The sequence below is a fragment of the Lampris incognitus genome, chromosome 20 (genome assembly GCF_029633865.1).
Source record: "Lampris incognitus isolate fLamInc1 chromosome 20, fLamInc1.hap2, whole genome shotgun sequence".
Lineage (NCBI taxonomy): Eukaryota > Metazoa > Chordata > Actinopteri > Lampriformes > Lampridae > Lampris > Lampris incognitus.
The window spans coordinates 4,505,457-4,524,262 of NC_079230.1; the positions used below are offsets into that span (position 1 = coordinate 4,505,457).

Consider the following 18,806-nt stretch of genomic DNA (forward strand, 5'->3'; position numbering starts at 1 on the left):
GCTGTGGGTTGTCAGTATTGTTGAGTGAACTAAGTCTTGAGGCTGTGGGTTGTCAGTATTGTTGAGTGAACTAAGTCTCGAGGCTGTGGGTTGTCAGTATTGTTGAGTGAACTAAGTCTCGAGGCTGTGGGTTGTCAGTATTGTTGAGTGAACTAAGTCTCGAGGCTGTGGGTTGTCAGTATTGTTGAGTGAACTAAGTCTCGAGGCTGTGGGTTGTCAGTATTGTTGAGTGAACTAAGTCTCGAGGCTGTGGGTTGTCAGTATTGTTGAGTGAACTAAGTCTCGAGGCTGTGGGTTGTCAGTATTGTTGAGTGAACTAAGTCTCGAGGCTGTGGGTTGTCAGTGTTGTTGACTGAACTAAGTCTCGAGGCTGTGGGTTGTCAGTATTGTTGAGTGAACTAAGACTCGAGGTTGTGGGTTGTCAGTACTGTTGAGTGAACTAAGTCTTGAGGCAGTGGGTTGTCAGTATTGTTGAGTGAACTAAGTCTTGAGGCCGTGGGTTGTCAGTATTGTTGAGTGAACTAAGTCTCGAGGCTGTGGGTTGTCAGTATTGTTGAGTGAACTAAGTCTCGAGGCTGTGGGTTGTCAGTATTGTTGAGTGAACTAAGTCTCGAGGCCGTGGGTTGTCAGTATTGTTGAGTGAACTAAGTCTCGAGGCCGTGGGTTGTCAGTATTGTTGAGTGAACTAAGTCTTGAGGCTGTGGGTTGTCAGTATTGTTGAGTGAACTAAGTCTCGAGGCTGTGGGTTGTCAGTATTGTTGAGTGAACTAAGTCTTGAGGCAGTGGGTTGTCAGTATTGTTGAGTGAACTAAGTCTTGAGGTTGTGGGTTGTCAGTATTGTTGAGTGAACTAAGTCTTGAGGCCATGGGTTGTCAGTATTGTTGAGTGAACTAAGTCTTGAGGCTGTGGGTTGTCAGTATTGTTGAGTGAACTAAGTCTCGAGGCTGTGGGTTGTCAGTATTGTTGAGTGAACTAAGTCTCGAGGCAGTGGGTTGTCAGTATTCAAGTTATGTCCACAATTCGGTCTATCTGTCCACTCATCCTCATAATCGTGGACGTAACTTGATGTGTACAACTTGAAACTTTCCCCCCGTGTGCCGGTAGGTGCACCTACCGGCGTGTGGACAGTTGTGTACATGTTGTTGACATGTATCCATGGTAAATCTTGCAGGCATCGTGAAAAATATGCCACTGTCAACAGCACACGCCAACAAACAGGAAACTGGTATGACCGCTGCAGTAGAAACCGGAAGTCAGTGGACTGCAATTATGCAGAGTCGATTAAAAAAAGTGCAAACAATACCTCTCATAGATAGCACGGTGTACAAAGGACAGACATTTTCCCAAGATGCATTAGTGGAACAGATGGAATCGTTTTGCACATCGCTAAAATGTTTGGCTTTGTTGACTGCAAAGGACGTGTCCACACTAGTGGCGCCACCTAACGTCTCTCGTAACGTCACCCTTGTAATATAAGTGACGTGGATATGGGAGTTGTTTCAGACTGGCTCGGCAGGGGGTCGCTGTTGTTTTTTAGGAAGACATGGTTTCTTAAATGCAAACTGTCACTGTTGTGCTTTATTTTGCATTAGTGTCAAGTCTTCCATTCCCAAAGTGTATGACGTATTTCAGCTTTATTTTGTTGTCAGGGGAGAATTCAGCTGAGGGGACACAGTGACCTTATTGGACGGGCCTGGCCCCCCCAAGCCCCGCCCACAACGCCGTCACTATGTAGAAGTACGGTTTGACTGATTGACCCTACCGTTCATTAAGCTCTATGTTGCGAATTCAGGCGGCAGCCTGCACGCAAAGCCGCGCTGACCAGTCGAGTAGAGGGTCCGACCCGTTAGCCAAGGGCTAGCGAGTCTACTAGTCATTCCTGGTCGTTACATGTAGTACACCACTAATGCAGACGTAAGGAAGAACATAAACACATGAACAGAAACCGCGTCTACGTATTTTCTCACACATTTGTAGTGATGTTAGTGTAAACTACCAATAAGACACGTTAGCCCCTAGCTAACGGGTCTGACCCTTTAGCCGAGCGGTTAGTGACGTCGCCTTGTGGTGCAGTACACCCCGTATCGAATCCCGCACCGGGCAAGAAAGTAACCGGTTCCATTGGTGGCAGCGGCGGGATCCGGAAGTGTGCAGATCCTCAGAAGTCTCTTCGGAGCGCGGGAAGAACAAAGCGCGAGGGCGCGCTTCCGGGGAGGGTGACGACTGTCGCCTACTAATAAGACACGTTAGCCCCTAGCTAACGGGTCTGACCCTTTAGCCGAGCGGTTAGTGACGTCGCCTTGTGGTGCAGTACACCCCGTGTCGAATCCCGCACCGGGCAAGAAAATAACCGGTTACATAAACAGAAAGAGCAGAGAATGCAGAGCCCTTCCTCCCAGAGTCACGGCAGAAGGCCGCGTCGCTGAGCAGGAACGCGGATTTACACTAAACCTTGCTAACAGCACATGGACACATGGTCCATCCCGACACCGGCAGAAACTCCACCTTTCCTGTCATTTTAACAGTGTGTAACTTTGCACGTTTGTGCCCCTGGACATGAGTGACGGGTCCTCTGGCTTGTTGAGGAGCCCCGTGCTTGTTCTGTTCTGCCTTGCTCTCTTGCTGTTAGCATGGTCGCCACTTCGAGGACGCTGCTGTATTGACACATTAGTGATAACGTACGGTAATCTGAAAGTCCCTTCGCCTCCTGTCGTCACCTCTGCTCCGATAGGTCTGGTGTGATGACCAATGGGCTGCGGGCGTGGGCGGGGCTAGGATGAGTGCGGAGCCGCTATTGGAGGAGACGCTGATCAAGCGTTCGCAGCAGAAGAAGAGGACGTCTCCCCTGAACTACAAGGCGAGGCTGTTTGTCCTCACCAAGACTCAGCTGTGCTACTACGACGGCAGGGCTGAGGTCAGACAAACACTCACGTGTGCACACATATTGAAACACAGACATACATACATAATACATAATACATACATACATACATACATACATACATACATACATACATACATACATACATACAGAGGGCATCCGGGTGGCGTGGTGGTCTATTCTCTCGCCTACCAACACGGGGATCGGCGGTTCGAATCCCCGTGTTGCCTCCGGCTTGGTCGGGTGTCCCGACAGACACAATGAGCCGTGTCTGTGGGTGGGAAGCCGGATGTGGGTATGTGTCCTGGTCGCTGCACTAGCGCCTCCCCTGGTCGGTCAGAGCGCCTGTTTGGGGGGGGACTGGGGGGAATAGCGTGATCCTCCCAGGCGCTACGTCCCCCTGGGGAAACTCCTCACTGTCAGGTGAAAAGAAGCGGCTGGTGACTCCACATGTATGGGAGGAGGCATGTGGTAGTCTGCAGCCCTCCCCGGATCTGCAGAGGGGGTGGAGCAGAGACCGGGACGGCTCGGGAGAGTGGGGTGATTGGACGGGTACAATTGGGGACAAAAAGGGGGGAAAAATCCAATTTAAAAAAAAAGAAGAAGGTAGAATTCACTTTTTGTATCTTTCTGGTACTCGTGATGTCACCAGAAACTCTTATTTGCATACAGCCAATCAGATCAAGTCATCAAACTATGAAACCCTGCCCACCTTTACCACCAACCCTTGCTTGTACTTGTCGATCAAAGGTACGCTCATGAATATTAATGAGGATATGACCACTCCCTCGCAACTCTTGAGCTAACCGAGAATAGTTATGATAAAACACAATGTTGGTCATTTACAGATGAAAGTTTCACCTTGAAAGTTTCATTATGCTGCTGTTTAACCTTTCAACACATGAGGAATTAAATCTCATTTTTCTCCAACTCCAACTATCTGGACGCCCCAGCTGAGCTCTCCTGTGCTTTCATACCTGTCGAAACATCTGGAAACACGACCTTTGACCCCTTCCTGCTCTGTGTGTGTGTGTGTGTGTGTGTACTGGCTGACCTGACGTGTTGTGGGCGTCTGCTGTTCCACAGAGACGCTGCAGGAAAGGCCTGATCGAGCTGAGCCGGGTCAGATGTGTGGAGATCGTCAAGAATGGAGGAGAAGTCATACCCTGTGAAAATAAATACCCCTTCCAGGTACACACACACACACACACACACACACACACACACACACACACACAGCCATATACATCCACATATACAGTATACATGTACTTTATATATTCTAACTGGAACACGCATATAAACATGCACACTACACATATACATGCATGTATACAGTATACATGCACATACACAGTATACATGCATATACACAGTATACATACACATACACATATACATGCAAAAGATATATGCACATACACTTATACAGTATAATGCATATATACAGTATACATACACAAAAACATATACAGTATACATGCATATATGCAGTATGCATACACATGTACATGCACATACACATATATATGCACAAACACATATACAGTATATATGCACATATACAGTATACATACACATATACATGTAAATACACATATACACGCACAAACACATATATGCACGTACACATATACATACACATATACAGTATAATGCATATATACAGTATAAGTACACATATACATGCACATACACATATACAGTATACATACACATATACATGCGTATATACAGTATACATACACATATACATGCATAAACACACATACAGTAAACATACATGTATACAGTATACATACAAATATACGTGCACAAACACATAGGCCTGCACATGCATATATACATGTACAAATACATATACAGTATACATGCATATACAGTATACATACACATGCACAAACACATATACAGTATACATGCATATATTTTCGCACATATACATGTATACATATACGTGTGTGTATATATGTATATGTGTGTGTGTATATGTACACAAACACATACACATACAGTATACATGCATATAAACATGCGCATACACATATACATGTATACAGTATACATGCATATATAGTACAGTATACATGCACTGCGTGTCAAGTCAATTTTATTTGTATAGGCCAATATCACAAATTTGCCTCAGTGGGCTTAACAGCAACACAACATCCTGTCCTTAGACCCTCTCGGACTGTGTGAGTTTCTGTTACTCTGTGTGTGTGTGTGTGTGTGTGATTCTAGGTGGTGTATGACTCCAACACTCTCTATATATTTGCTGCCAGTCACAACAGCAGAAGTGTGTGGGTCCAAAGTCTGAAGAAGGGTCAGTGGAACTCTGTTCTCTTCTATTCTAATACTACTACTACTACTATTCTATTCTACTACTACTATTCTCTTCTAATATTACTACTACTACTATTCTATTTTAATACCACTGCGACTACTATTCTATTCTAATACTACTGCTACTATTCTATTCTACTACTACTGCTATTCTATTCTATTCTAATATTACTGATACTATTCTATTCTTCTACTACTAATACTACTATTCTATTATATAATTCTACTACTACTACTATTATAATCTATTCTATTAGTACTACTACTATTATTTTAATGTATACTGCTACTACTATTCTATTAAATAATTCTACTACTACTACTATTCTAATCTATTCTATTAGTACTACTACTATTATTTTAATCTATACTGCTACTACTATTCTATTACTACTACTATTCTATTCTACTACTACTATTCTATTACTACTACTACTACTATTCTATTACTACTACTACTATTCTATTATATAATTCTACTACTATTCTATTACTACTACTACTATTCTATTCTACTACTACTATTCTATTACTACTACTACTATTCTATTCTACTACTACTATTCTATTATATAATTCTACTACTATTCTACTACTACTACTATTCTCTTTTGTTCTATTACTACTACTATTCTATTCTGATACTACTTCTATTCTAGTCGGTGCTATTCTCATACTACTACTACTCTATTCTACTACTACTAGTACTGCTATTACTATTCTATTCTATTCCACCACCACTACTACTACTACTACTATTCTATTCTACTACTACTAGAACTACTATTACTATTCTCTTCTATTGCAGCACTAGCACCAGCACCACTATTACTACTGTTCTATTTTATTCTATTCTATTACTACTACTATTCTATTACTCCAACTACTTTTATTCTATTCTCTGCTATTCAAACTACTACTATGTTCTTTTCTATTCTACTACTGTTACTATTCTATTATGTTCTATTACCACGACTACTTTTGTTTTATTCTGTTCTATTCTACTGCTACCATTCTATTCTACTACGACTATATTATTCTATTCTACTACTACTACTATATTCTATTTTATTCTATTCATCAGCTGTTTAGTGATGTCATCCCCTCTCCTCCTCTGATGTAACCTGGGAATTTACTCTGTCTGCTTCATGTTCTGATCAATTCCTCTGTGTGTGTGTGTGTGTATCCAGAGATTAAAAACAACATGGTGATCGTAGCAAAGTTCCACCCCCAATTCTGGCAGGAGGGGGCGTGGCTTTGCTGCCGCCAGGAGGAAAAACTGGCCGTGGGCTGTGAGGAGTACAACTTGTTCGGAGACAGTAGGAAATACACACACGCACGCACACACACGCACACACACACACACCTTCCAGTTATCAAAACTTTCTGTTCTCTTTCAGCCAACATGGGAGAGCAGTTTCGCTGTTGAATAATTATAAATTATTTTGCATAAACAAGGCGGGGACATGAATAATTATAAAGTATTTTGCATAAGCAGGGCGGAAACACGAATAATTATAATTTATTTTGAATAAGCAGGGCGGGGACATGAATAACTATAAATCATTTTGCATGAGCAGGGCGGAGACATTAATAATTATAAATTATTTTGCATAAACAGGGCGGAGACACGAATAATTATAACTTATTTTGCATAAGCAGGGCGGGGACATGAATAATTATAAATTTATTTTTGCATAAGCAGGACGGGGACATGAATAATTATAACTTATTTTGCATAAGCAGGACGGGGACATGCATAATTATAAAATTATTTTGCATGAGCAGGGCGGGGACATGAATAATTATAAATATTTTTTGCATGAGCAGGGCGGGGACATGAATAATCATAAACTATTTTTTGCATGAGCAGGGCGGGGACATGAATAATCATAAATTATTTTGCATGGGCAGGGCGGGGACATGAATAATCATAAATTATTTTGCATGAGCAGGGCGGAGACATGAATAATCATAACTTATTTTGCAAGAGCAGGGTGGAGACATGAATAATTATAACTTATTTTGCATGAGCAGGGCGGGGACACGAATAATTATAACTTATTTTGCATGAGCAGGGTGGGGACATGAATAATCATAACTTATTTTGCATGAACAGGGCGGGGACGTGCAGGTAACTTGAGGTGCAGCAGTCACACTGTGTAAACCAGCGGCTTAGTCGAGACGTCTCTCACACCAAACATGCGTTTCGTTTTATTCGCAAAATAAACCATTTCCTGTGCTGACCAGATCAGCCGGAAGAAAAGAGGGACTTTCAATGAAGAAAAAAACGGAATGAGCTTCGCTTTATCCAGCACTCCTAATTTATAATAATAGTCATTTCCGCTTCCGGTGTGGAAAGATGGTGGCACGAATTCACGCTTGCGGTGGCCTCACCCAGCACCGTCCATGCAGTGTCTTCATCCACGTCTAAGTTTGTCTTCGTTTGATGGCTGGGAGAGCTGGCGCTGGATCGGCTGGGAAAGCTTGATCGGCTGCGTCCTGAGGGCCCAGGGACCATGACCCTGCCTGAAGAGGAAACCCCGAGGGGCGATCGGACAGGACAAGGACGCGGGGCAGGCTAAGCTAACTGCTAGCCCATGCAGACCGGCAGTTCCCACAGTCACGCTGGCTGGCGCTCGCTCTCCGGACAGTGATTTTTTTAGTTTTTTTTTGGTAGCTTGTATGTGTGTTGTTGTACTTGGTTGTGTTTTTGCGTTTGCGTTGCACTGCCGTGGGCTGGGAAAATGATGTTTTGTTTCACTTCATATGAAAGGACAAATACATGCTCCTGATTCCAGCAGGCAGAGGATTAGAAAGTAAACCACCAACTCCTCTCTCTTTCTCTTCCTTTTTTTTTAGTTTCCAGGAAACCCCTACCTCCCATTCCTGGACAGCACAGAGAAGAGAGGACGGTATTGAACACACACACACACATGTGCACGTGCACACACACACGTGCACACAGACACACACACACATATTTACTAACTTGCTTTAGGTTGTCCGTCGTGTCTGACGATGACAATCCTGCCTCTGTTACTTGTGAGTCTTCTTGTGGCTGTAAAGCCCAATCCGCCATCCACACTGTCTGCCACAGACAACAGGTGGGAGCACTGACTGGGGGTGTAGGTGTACTGACTGGGGATGTAGGTGTACTGACTGGGGGTGTAGGTGCACTGACTGGGGGTGTAGGTGGGGTCCTGGCTTCATGTCTCTTTAGTCGTCTTCTGGTCCGTCGATCACCTCGGTCCTCCTCGAGCTTTTGCACCCCTTGTTGACAGAGCTGCCGCCAGATGGAGCGTTGGGCGGCAGTGTCCTCCAGCTGGTTCGAGTTCAGGCCGCACTTTTTCATGATGGTTTTCAGTTGGTCTTTGTACAGTTTTTCTGGCCCACTGCCAAGATGTAGCTGGCCATACAGCACTTTACGTGGTAAGCGCTCCTTTGGCATCCTGATGACGTGACCGAGCCATCGAAGTTGGTGCTGGGTGACGGTAGCCTCCATGCTGATGCAGTTGGTCTTGCGGAGTATTTCAGTATGGGGTACTCGGTCCCGCCAGATTCTCCTCAGGATGCATTGTAGGCATCTGATGTGGAAGGCCTCAAGCATCCTGAGGTGGTGGCTGTACAGGGTCCACGCCTCACAGCTGTAGAGGAGAGTCGTGATGACAACTGCCAAGCAGACAGATATTTTGGTGTGGAGGTTGAGGTCTTTGTTTTGAAAGACTCTTCTCCTAAATCTGCCAAAAGAGGATGACGCTGGTTTAATCCGGTTTTGTGTCTCCCTGTCGATGCTGCAGTCGTCAGACAGGAAGCTGCCCAGGTATTTGAAGGATTTCACTGTTGCGAGTGGTTTGTCGCAGATGGTGAAGGTTGGTGAATGGGATGGAGGAGTAGATGCCCACTGGCATACTACTTCAGTCTTTGCCACGTTTATAGAGAGACTCAGTCTACCATGCGCCCTTGCAGCAGCTGCAAGGGTAGCGTGCAGTGCCTCGGATGTGTGGGCCACAACTGCACAATCATCTGCATACTGTAGCTCCATGATGTGCTCACATGTCATTTTTGTGACCACTTGGAGCCTACGGATGTTAAATAGGTTTCCATCTAGTCTGAAGTCCACAGTAACCCCACTGTCCTTCCTGATTTCCTCGTGGAGCAGTAATGTCAGACACAGGAGGAAAATGTTAAAAAGAACTGGAGCAAGGAGGCACCCCTGACGTACCCCGGTGCACACCCCGAAGGGCTTGGATTCCTGGCCTCCAATGGTCACACGTGCCATCATCCCCACGTGAAATTGTTGAAGAATGTTAACAAACTTTCATGGGCAGCCAAACTTCAGGAGGATGTTCCATAGGATGTCCCTGTTGACTGTGTCGAAAGCCTTTGACAGGTCGATGAAGGCTATGAAGAGGTCCTGGTGTTGCTCCCTACACTTCTCCTGGAGTTGTCGTGCTGTGAACACCATGTCCACAGTACTCCTATTCCTCCTGAACCCACAGTGTGACTCAGGCAACAGCTCCTCTGAGATGTGTTTTACCAGCCTGTGTAACATGAGTTTGGCCAGGACTCTTCCAGCAACAGCCAGTAGTGAAATGCCACGGCTGTTGCCACAGAGGGACTTGTCTCCTTTGCCTTTGTATATGGAGATGATGTTAGCATCCCTCCACTGCTGAGGGACAGTTTCGTTCTTCCATACGTGTGAGATGAACAGGAAAAGTGCACGGGTGCAGAGGTAGCCTCCCTGTTTAAAAATCTCTGCAGGGATGCTGTCAGAGCCAGGGGTCTTGTTATTTTTCAGCGACCTAACTGCACAATGAATCTCTTCAAAGGTTGGTGGAAGGTCAAGATCTTGGATGGTGGGGCGGACAGGTAGTTCATCCAAGACTGAGGGATCTGTTGGGGAGGGCTGGTTGAAAAGAGACTCAGAATGTTCTGCCCATCTTTTTGTGATGAGTTTCTGGTCCTTTATGAGGGTGGTACCATCATCAGACTTCAGGGGGGAGACAGAGCAGTTTCTTGGGCCGGAGATGGTTTTCACTACATCATAAAAGTTGTGCATATCGTTTCTATCGGCATGGGATTGTATTTCATTTGCCTTCGATATCCACCTCATTCTGCAGGGCACGCAATTTTGACTGCACCTCTGTCCTGGATGCTTGCCATTATTGCTGGAGTGCAGCTGATGTGGGATTGTTGAGGACAGCACTGTGTGCTTTGTGCGTGCCTTTGAGTACGGAAGTTATTGTGCCTGTGTTGTCATTGAACCAGTCCTGGTGCTTTCTGCTCTTGTAACCGATGGATTGGGATGCTGCCTTGTAGAGTCTGGAGCTCACGGAAGACCATTTCCTGTCAATGGAATCATCCGTGCTCAAGAGAAGCTCAATGTCTTCCAGGTTTTCAGCCAGAGAGGCGGAGATTGTTCTGGACCTCAGCCTTTTCTAGCCCGGTACAGTCAAGCCTCTTCTTTCCTGACCTTTGGAGACGAACAGCAGGGCGTACCTCCACCTGGAGCCTGATCATGATGAGCCGGTGATCTGTCCAGCACTCAGCACCTCTCATTGCACGAGTGAGTAAGACGTCTTTTATATCAGTGCGTCTCACAATGATGTAGTCCAACAGGTGCCAATGTTTGGAGCGTGGGTGCATCCAGGATGCTTTGTGCTTATCTTTTAATTGGAAGAGGGTGTTTGTGATGGTCAAGCCATGCTCAGCACAGAGGCTTAGCAGGCGCAGTCCATTAGCATTGACTTTCCCAATGCCATGCCCACCAATGACACCACTCCACCCCTTGTTGTCTTTCCCCACTCTGCCATTGAAATCGCCCAGCAAAAAGATCTTGTCCTCCTTGGGTATATGACGGAGAGCCTCATCTAGTGACTGATAGAAGCGATCCTTTACGTCATCCTCTGATGGTAGCGTTGGTGCATAGGCACCTAGGAGGGTGGCATAGCGTTTCTTGGCCAGAGGGATCCTGAGTCACATGAGCCTTTCACTTATGCCAATCGGTGTTTCAGTGAGTCTTGGTAGGAGGCTGTTTTTTATCACAAATCCCACACCATGCTGATGTTGTCCTCCTGCAGGGCATCCCTTCCAGAAGAAGGTGTAGGCGTCCTCCTTCAGGGAGCCTTCATCCAGGAACCTGGTTTCGCTGAGTGCAGCAATGTCAATATTGTAGCGATTGAGTTCTGCTGCAATGAGTGCAGTCCTTCGCTGAGGTCTTTCGGCATTAACGTCCAGCAGAGTTCTTATGTTCCATGTTGCCAGTTTAAAGGGAATTATTTTCTTTCGTTTATTTCGACCGCAGAGTGGAATGTCCCGACAGGTGCGGTAGCCTATCCAGGATGTTTTGGGTGGGCATGTCTAGGCCCCTCCCCATTTGGGGTGAGCAGTGTGGCTACAAAATAGGGCTGCTCAGTCACAGGGGTCTGCCGAGAGCAGCTGCCACTCAAACCCAGCTGCTGGCGACCATGAATAGCCCTGTGCCACTGGCGTGCAGGGGTCTGATTAGGAGCTTTCAGTGCATTCATACCTGCTCCCGTCACCAGACACCCCATCGCCGCCAGACTTTGATCCATATTCCGGTTGCTGGTCTCACCGAGGCAGAGGTGGATACCTGCGCAAAGAGATTATTTACAGTGCCGCTGGGGGTGCACATGTCCCAGCAGCACTTCTTCACTGTGAGAGGGTGGGATGCGGTGGCAAGGGGGGCCCAAGACGACCAGCACTCTTCCACAGCTGCAGGAGGCTGCTGGAGCTCCAGTCTGTCGGAGGACCGCCTATCGTGCGCCACCATGCATGTTGCTTTTCTCTCAGGGTGTGCTCCCCTAGCCTTTGTCATCCTAGACTTACCCACAAGGCAGTGGGACAGTGGTTAGTCAATGCCAGGGCGTGTCCACTTCACGTGGGCTTGCACATTAGGCCTCTGGGGACCACTGTAGCTCCGAGATCCCCTACAGTTTAGCCAGGGAGTGCAAGGTACCCAGTTACCATGTGTGGCCACGAGGAGGCACTGCAGGAGTCTTGGCGGTGGAGAGGCTATGTACCGGCAGGGGAGACTTACGCACTCGGCAAAGAGGGCGAGCCGGCGGGGGTAGCTGAAAGTAGCAAGCAGAAGCAGCATGCAGCATGCACTAACTACAAGCACTACTACCCCAGTACTACTGCACTGACGCATCACATACGCCCTGTGCACTGCACACACACAGACACACACATATATACATGCATGCACGCATCCACACACACACACACACACACACACACACACACACACACACACACACACACACACACACACACACAATCTAGGGAACACACAATTTCAAATGAAAATCGTTTAGGCATTAGGGCTTAGCCTAACATTGACCTGATCCTAATCTTAAACCTGCTTCTCTTGAATCGCCACCTTGCTGTGGTGGAGAAGCTTGCGAGTACCAATGATCCCAAGAGCTATGCCATCTGGAGCTCGGCTCCTGGTAGGGTCACCCAAGGGGGGCAGGTCAAGGGGGAGGTTCCAGACGAAGCACGATCCATTAAAGACCTCAACAGTGGAACTGACACAAGATGTCTCCAGGCCACAACGGCAGTGAAGGTGGATGAAGGCTGCAACAGAAGGTGGTCCCCAGTCGTCTTGGTTCTCCATGCCATTGGACACTGGCCACCCCCTGCCAAGGACTGTGTGCTGGCTGCAGGCGCATCAGCCTCTCCACGTAAAAAGCTGTCACATGCAGGCGTCCTCCCATTATGCGGCTCCAGGATCGGCCTCTACACCCACCTGAGGACCCAAAGGGACCCAGAGGGAGGACAGTCATACTCGACCCTGAGTGAGCACCGATGATGATGACGATGACGACGATGAATTCTAAGCCTAACCCTAAATCCAATTCCTAGCTCTATAACAGATCCTGAAAGATGGGAGGACTGGACAAAATGTCCTCAGGCTGATGGTTAAACACTCAAATTAGTCCTCACAAAGATAGAAGTACAAGAATACACATGCCCACCAACATAAACAAATGTGTCCAAGTCATCGTCTTGTTATATCTAGACTGGCACTAACTCTCAGGCAAACCACCTGAAAATCCAATTTCCATCGAAAAGAAAAAGAAACTCACCACTTTTCACCAAACAGAGCAGCAGTGGGAACCCCAAACACTTCCATGTCGTGACTCTATAGCTTTTCACCCTGGACCCAACAAATGTTTTGTGCAATGAAATCAGCAATAAATTATCATTATTATCTGTCAAAAAGTGAGTTAATTACCAATCCGGTCTGTATATCTGGTCTGTCCGCTTCCAGTGTGGAAAGATGGCGGCACGAATTCACGTTTGCAGAGGCCTCACCCAGTACCGTCCACGCAGTGTCTTTGTCCACGTCTGTGTCTAAATTTGTCTTCGTTTGAAGGCTGGGAGTGCTGGTGGTGGATCGGCTGGGAGAGCTTGGTCTGCTGCGTCCTGTAGGCCCAGGGACCACGGCCCTGCCTGAGCTGTGCCCTAAGATGAAACACCGAGGGCGGTCTGGAAGGACGCGGGAGTGGGGCAGGCTAAGCTAACTGCTAGCCCATTCCGATAACAGCGAGGGTGGTCCGGCGGCAGCCTCGCCTCACCTCGACTGTTTTTAATGTCATCGTGTGGAGTGCGGGGAGGTGTGTCGAAGGCGTCTGGCTGGGAGAGCTGGAGTTGGATCGGCTGAGGGAGCCTGATCTACTGCGTCCTGTGGGCCCGAGGACTACGGCCCTGACTGGAGCTGCGCCTGAAGAGGCAACAGGGTGGTCTGACAGGACGCGGAAGCGGGGCAGGCTAAGCTAACTGCTAGCCCATGCAGACCGGCGGTTCTGACAGTCATCCTGGCTGGCGTTCGTTCTCCTGGACAGTGATTTTTTTGTTTGTTTAGTTTAGATCCATGTGTGTTAGTGTGGATATGTGTGTTCTTGTAGTTTTTGGATGTGTTTTGTCTTATTGTTGCACTGCTGTGCACTGGGGAAACCACGTTTCGTTCCATTTCATGTGCACAACTGCACGAAATGAAACGACAAATATGGTGTTTCTGATTGTGATTGTTCATCCATGCAGCGGCCCCATCTTCAGGCCTCAGTCATGAAACAGAAGACACGCGTCAACATTAAATATTCTTTTCCAGTAATATTCAGGAACACAATCATATCATTGTTTTATTAGCATTAACTCAAAGTATGAAACTTTAAGTTCTCCCTTCTTTCTTTAAATAACAAACATATTTGACCACAAAGATGAAATAAATGTGCTGACCCCTGCTGCAGTCTGTGGGGTCCTGCCCATAGTTTGAAGCCGCCTGGTGTAGCGTCAGTCCAGTAAACTGACCCCGCTTCTGCTTCTTCTTCTGCTGCTGCTGTTGTACCAACTAACCACACGTCCTGATGGACACGCTCGCTCATCAGGGAAAGTAACACTCATTTTCTACCTTCATCTCCACTCACCTTCTCCTCGCTGCCTCAGTCTGGCCGGCCTCCTCCACCGCCGCCCCCCGGCCCTGAAGAGGAGGGTGAGGATGATGAAGACGAGGAGGATGACAACAACGAGCAGGTGGTCATAGCGCTGTACGATTTCCCCGGCATGGAGCCACATGATCTGTCTCTGGTCCAGGGAGGAGAATACGTCATCCTGGAAAAGTGTGATGTCAACTGGTACAAGGCCCGCAACTCATACGGGTGTGTGTCTGTGTGTGTGTGTGTGTGTGTGTGTGTGTGTGTGTGTGTGTTTGAACAAGTGTGTTTGTGTGTGTTCTTCAGTCCATGATTCTATGTATGTTTAGATCTGTTATGTTTGTATATGTTGTGTGTTTAAATGTGTGTTTTTGAACGTGTGTGTTTGTGGTGTTGCAGTAAAGCATTATGTGTGCTTGCTTTCTTATATGTGTGCATGTTTTCATGTTTATTTACGTTTATGTGTGTGTGTGTCACAGAGAGGAGGGTTACATCCCCAGCAACTACGTGACGGAGAAGAAACTGAACAACCTTCAGCAGTTTGTGTGAGTTTGGTAACGTCACTGTCCATCCACCATTCAGAATACAGCAAACACCAACAGGGGGCGCAGTTCGACATACAGTTCCTGTGAGCGTCATTTCTAAGAATGATGAACGGCGGAGATGAGCTGGATGAATGGCAATCAAAACCCAAACAAAAACCTGAAGAACATTGTAGCAAATTCAGGGGCAGCCTGGACGCGAACCCGGGTCCACGGGCGACTGGGCTAACCAGTCACCTAAGGGGTCCAACCCCTTAGCCAAGGGCTAGCGAGTCTAGTCATCCATGGTCATTACACTACTCCCTTCCTTCGGGAAATTCCAGCTCCCTCACGCCTCTGGGTGCACGCGCTTCCGATGGCCTCACGGTCTCACCGTCCCACTTCTGACACCAATGGAGCGAATTCAGGGGGCGGCCGGGAACCGCCGCAGCCGGGACGCGAACCCGCGGCTCCCGCAACACAGGCGACTGCGCTAACCAGTCAATTAAAGGGTCCGACCCGTTAGCCACGGGCTAGCGAGTCTAGTGATCCGTGGTCGTCACACTGACTACATTTACATGATGTTCAAGAAAGTGGGTTTCTTGTGTTAGTCCGACTAAAACTGGACTTTTGAAACACGTGTAAACGTGTCAGTCTGACTGAAGTCGTACTAAATCGAATTTCTTGAAGTGGGACTAACACCACCTAGATGATGCGGTTGGGGATGGATTTACTCTGGTATGCATATGTTTCCATCAGCCCCGAACTGGCCTTGGCGTTCTGCGCATGCTCCATAGTTCCTGCGGCGGTCTGTCATCCAATAGCAGCCAGCTGAAAGGCGGCATATCGCCACCTACCGTACCGGGGTCGGACATACTTCCGTCAATAAATCGATTCTCCCCCGGTTCTTGTAGACTGGGACCAGTCCAATTACATGGCCTAGTCGAGCTGTAACCGTAGCTCCACTTAACTGTGCATGTAAACGCACTCAATAACTTGATCCAAACACAGACAGGCCGAGTATCTGCTCAAGTATGAATGAGGAAATGTCCCGGACAGTACGTACAGCATTGTTTGTTCTAGCTGGTACAGTAAATATTGTTTGTTTGTTAAATAAATATTGTGTGTTTGTTCTAGCCGGTACAGTAAATATTGTTTGTTTGTTAAATATTGTGTGTTTGTTCTAGCTGGTACAGCAAACATGTCAACAGGAACAAGGCAGAGGAGCTTCTTAGGAGGGAGGTGAGCCTGTGTCATTGCTTTTTTCTTCTATTCTCACATCCTTCTTCCCTATTATCCTTCTTTCAGTTCACTTTTAGCTCCTTCTATATTTGCTTCTGCTTTCCTCCTTCCTTCCGCTCTCCTTACTTCCCTCCTGCCTTGTCTCCTTTCTTACTTCTTCTCTTTTCTGCCACTCGGGGAGTCGTCCTGCCATTTTTACCTCATGCACTCTCATTCCGTCCCCCATCCACACTTCCTCCATCCTCTTGCTGTTCTTCGTCTCTACTTCCTGATCAGTCCCAGACAAGCCAGCTCTTCCTCGGCGGTGTGTGACACGCGCCTTTCTCGCCCCCTGCAGGACAAGGAAGGAGCGTTCTTAGTCAGAGACTCCAGTAGTCCAGGAGCCTACACCGTCTCTCTCTACACCAAGTCTGTACCCGGGTAGGTCATCTGTGTGTGTGAGACAAGTGGTTTTAACTCTGTACATGCTGGTATTTGGCTGTTACGTGTGTTGTAGCTACATTCCATAACTCCAGCACCGACACGTGGCGAAAGCTAGACAGCATCAGATTACAACGCGACCTCGGGTAAGTTAAAACAGTTTCGCACCAGCAGAGAAGTTGCCGAACTTTGAGAGTCATTACGCAAGAAGGAGGAATTGCGCAATAAGGCCAACATCCCCCCTGGTGGTAAAAGGCAGTCATAGTAACTGTCAGCACCCGTGTCGACATCCTCTGAAAGTTGAGCACATTCTCATCCCACAGCAGGCGCGGGAAGATGTTTTCAGTAGGGGGGCTGCGAACTAAAAGGAAAAGTATTGTGGGAGCCGGTGTGGAAGAACGAGTCGAGGGGCAGAGATCTTTTTTTAGCAACTCCCGTGCCCCCATACACCGCACGACCCCGGGAGTGCTCTTTTATTCACACCGGCCGGAACGGACCACAACTGACAACAACTTAACGAGCCCCCCCCCCCATGTCGCAAGGGACGACATCAGTCCCAGTCAGTCAGTAAACGGTCCCCTACTGAGTCTGAATCGAACCCCCAAAACAACAACACAATAACCACAACATGAACACCACATCATTAAAACACAATTTTAAATTTAACATTAACAGTCCCATCAGCTATTGCGCTCCCCCGGCGCAGAACCCCCGACAGTGAGACCGCCTCCCCTGGTCGCTACAGTATGACGTCATTGTTTTGTTTGTAAGGCGCGTGTGTAGCAGATTTGGAATGGAGTGTTTACTCACTTTATTATCAAAAATGTACATCCCACGCAGCCCTGCCCACTGTTTAAAATAAGGGTTATGTTTTTGCATTTGTACGTTAGGAAAAGTTAGGTATACTGTTGGGTCTAAGATGTTACACAGCCACTTGTCACTACTGAGGGGGCTGCACCCACCACTAGAGGGAGCTGCAGCCCCCGCCCCCACCCCTTCCCGTGCTAATGTCCCACAGCGTTCAACGTGTAGCACTATTGTCAAAAGATGGGCATATAACGTGGAAAATGCCCTTCAACGTCTGTATGAGACGTAGCAGGATAACCACTACCTAACCGTAATCCCAACCTTAATTCTAACCTTAACCTTAATCCTAACCGTAATCCCAACCTTAACCTTACTCCTAACCGTAATCCCAACCTTAACCTTAATCCTAACCGTAATCCCAATTTTAATCCTAACGTTACCGTAATCCTAACCGTAATCCCAACCTTAATCCTAATTTTAACCTTAATCCTAACCATAATCCCAACCTTAACCGTAATCCTAATTGTAATCCCAATTTTAATCCTAACCTTAATCCTAACCGTAATCCCAACCTTAATCCTAATTTTAACCTTAATCCTAACCGTAATCCCAACCTTAATCCTAATTTTAACCTTAATCCTAACCGTAATCCCAACCTTAACCGTAATCCTAATTGTAATCCCAATTTTAATCCTAACCTTAATCCTAACCGTAGTCCCAACCTTAATCCTAACTTTAACCTTAATCCTAACCCTAATACTAATTTAAACCATAATCCTAACCTCAATCCTAACTGTAATCACAACCTTAATACTAACCTTAATCCTAACCGTAATCCCAACCTTAATCCTAACCTTAACCTTAATCCTAACTTTAATCCTAACCTTAATTTTAACCTTAATCCTAACCATAATGCTAACCTTAACCTTAATCCTAACTTTAATCCTAACCTTAATCTTAACCTTAATCCTAACCATAATCCTAACCTTAATCTTAACCTTAATCTTAATTTTAAACACCAACTAACCTGTATGTTAATATTCAAAGATCAGGGCAGACGTTTCACAATGGAGTCTATGGAACAAACACTGCCAAAGGGCAACTCCTGCGTCAATGGTGACGCTTTGT

The 18,806-nt window shown here is 46.7% G+C and overlaps 1 protein-coding gene across 1 annotated transcript in view; it reads left to right on the forward strand.

Annotated features, from left to right (window-relative positions):
* Positions 1-18,806, forward strand: part of tec (tec protein tyrosine kinase) — a 36,581-nt gene that overhangs the window by 6,653 nt on the left and 11,122 nt on the right. The window contains exons 2-10 of the mRNA XM_056299997.1: positions 2,732-2,914; positions 3,968-4,072; positions 5,123-5,204; positions 6,415-6,543; positions 8,087-8,139; positions 14,702-14,913; positions 15,168-15,233; positions 16,397-16,451; positions 16,789-16,871. Of these exons, the coding sequence (XP_056155972.1) occupies positions 2,777-2,914; positions 3,968-4,072; positions 5,123-5,204; positions 6,415-6,543; positions 8,087-8,139; positions 14,702-14,913; positions 15,168-15,233; positions 16,397-16,451; positions 16,789-16,871 (923 nt within the window). The 5' untranslated portion in view covers positions 2,732-2,776. The remainder of the gene's footprint in view (positions 1-2,731; positions 2,915-3,967; positions 4,073-5,122; positions 5,205-6,414; positions 6,544-8,086; positions 8,140-14,701; positions 14,914-15,167; positions 15,234-16,396; positions 16,452-16,788; positions 16,872-18,806) is intronic.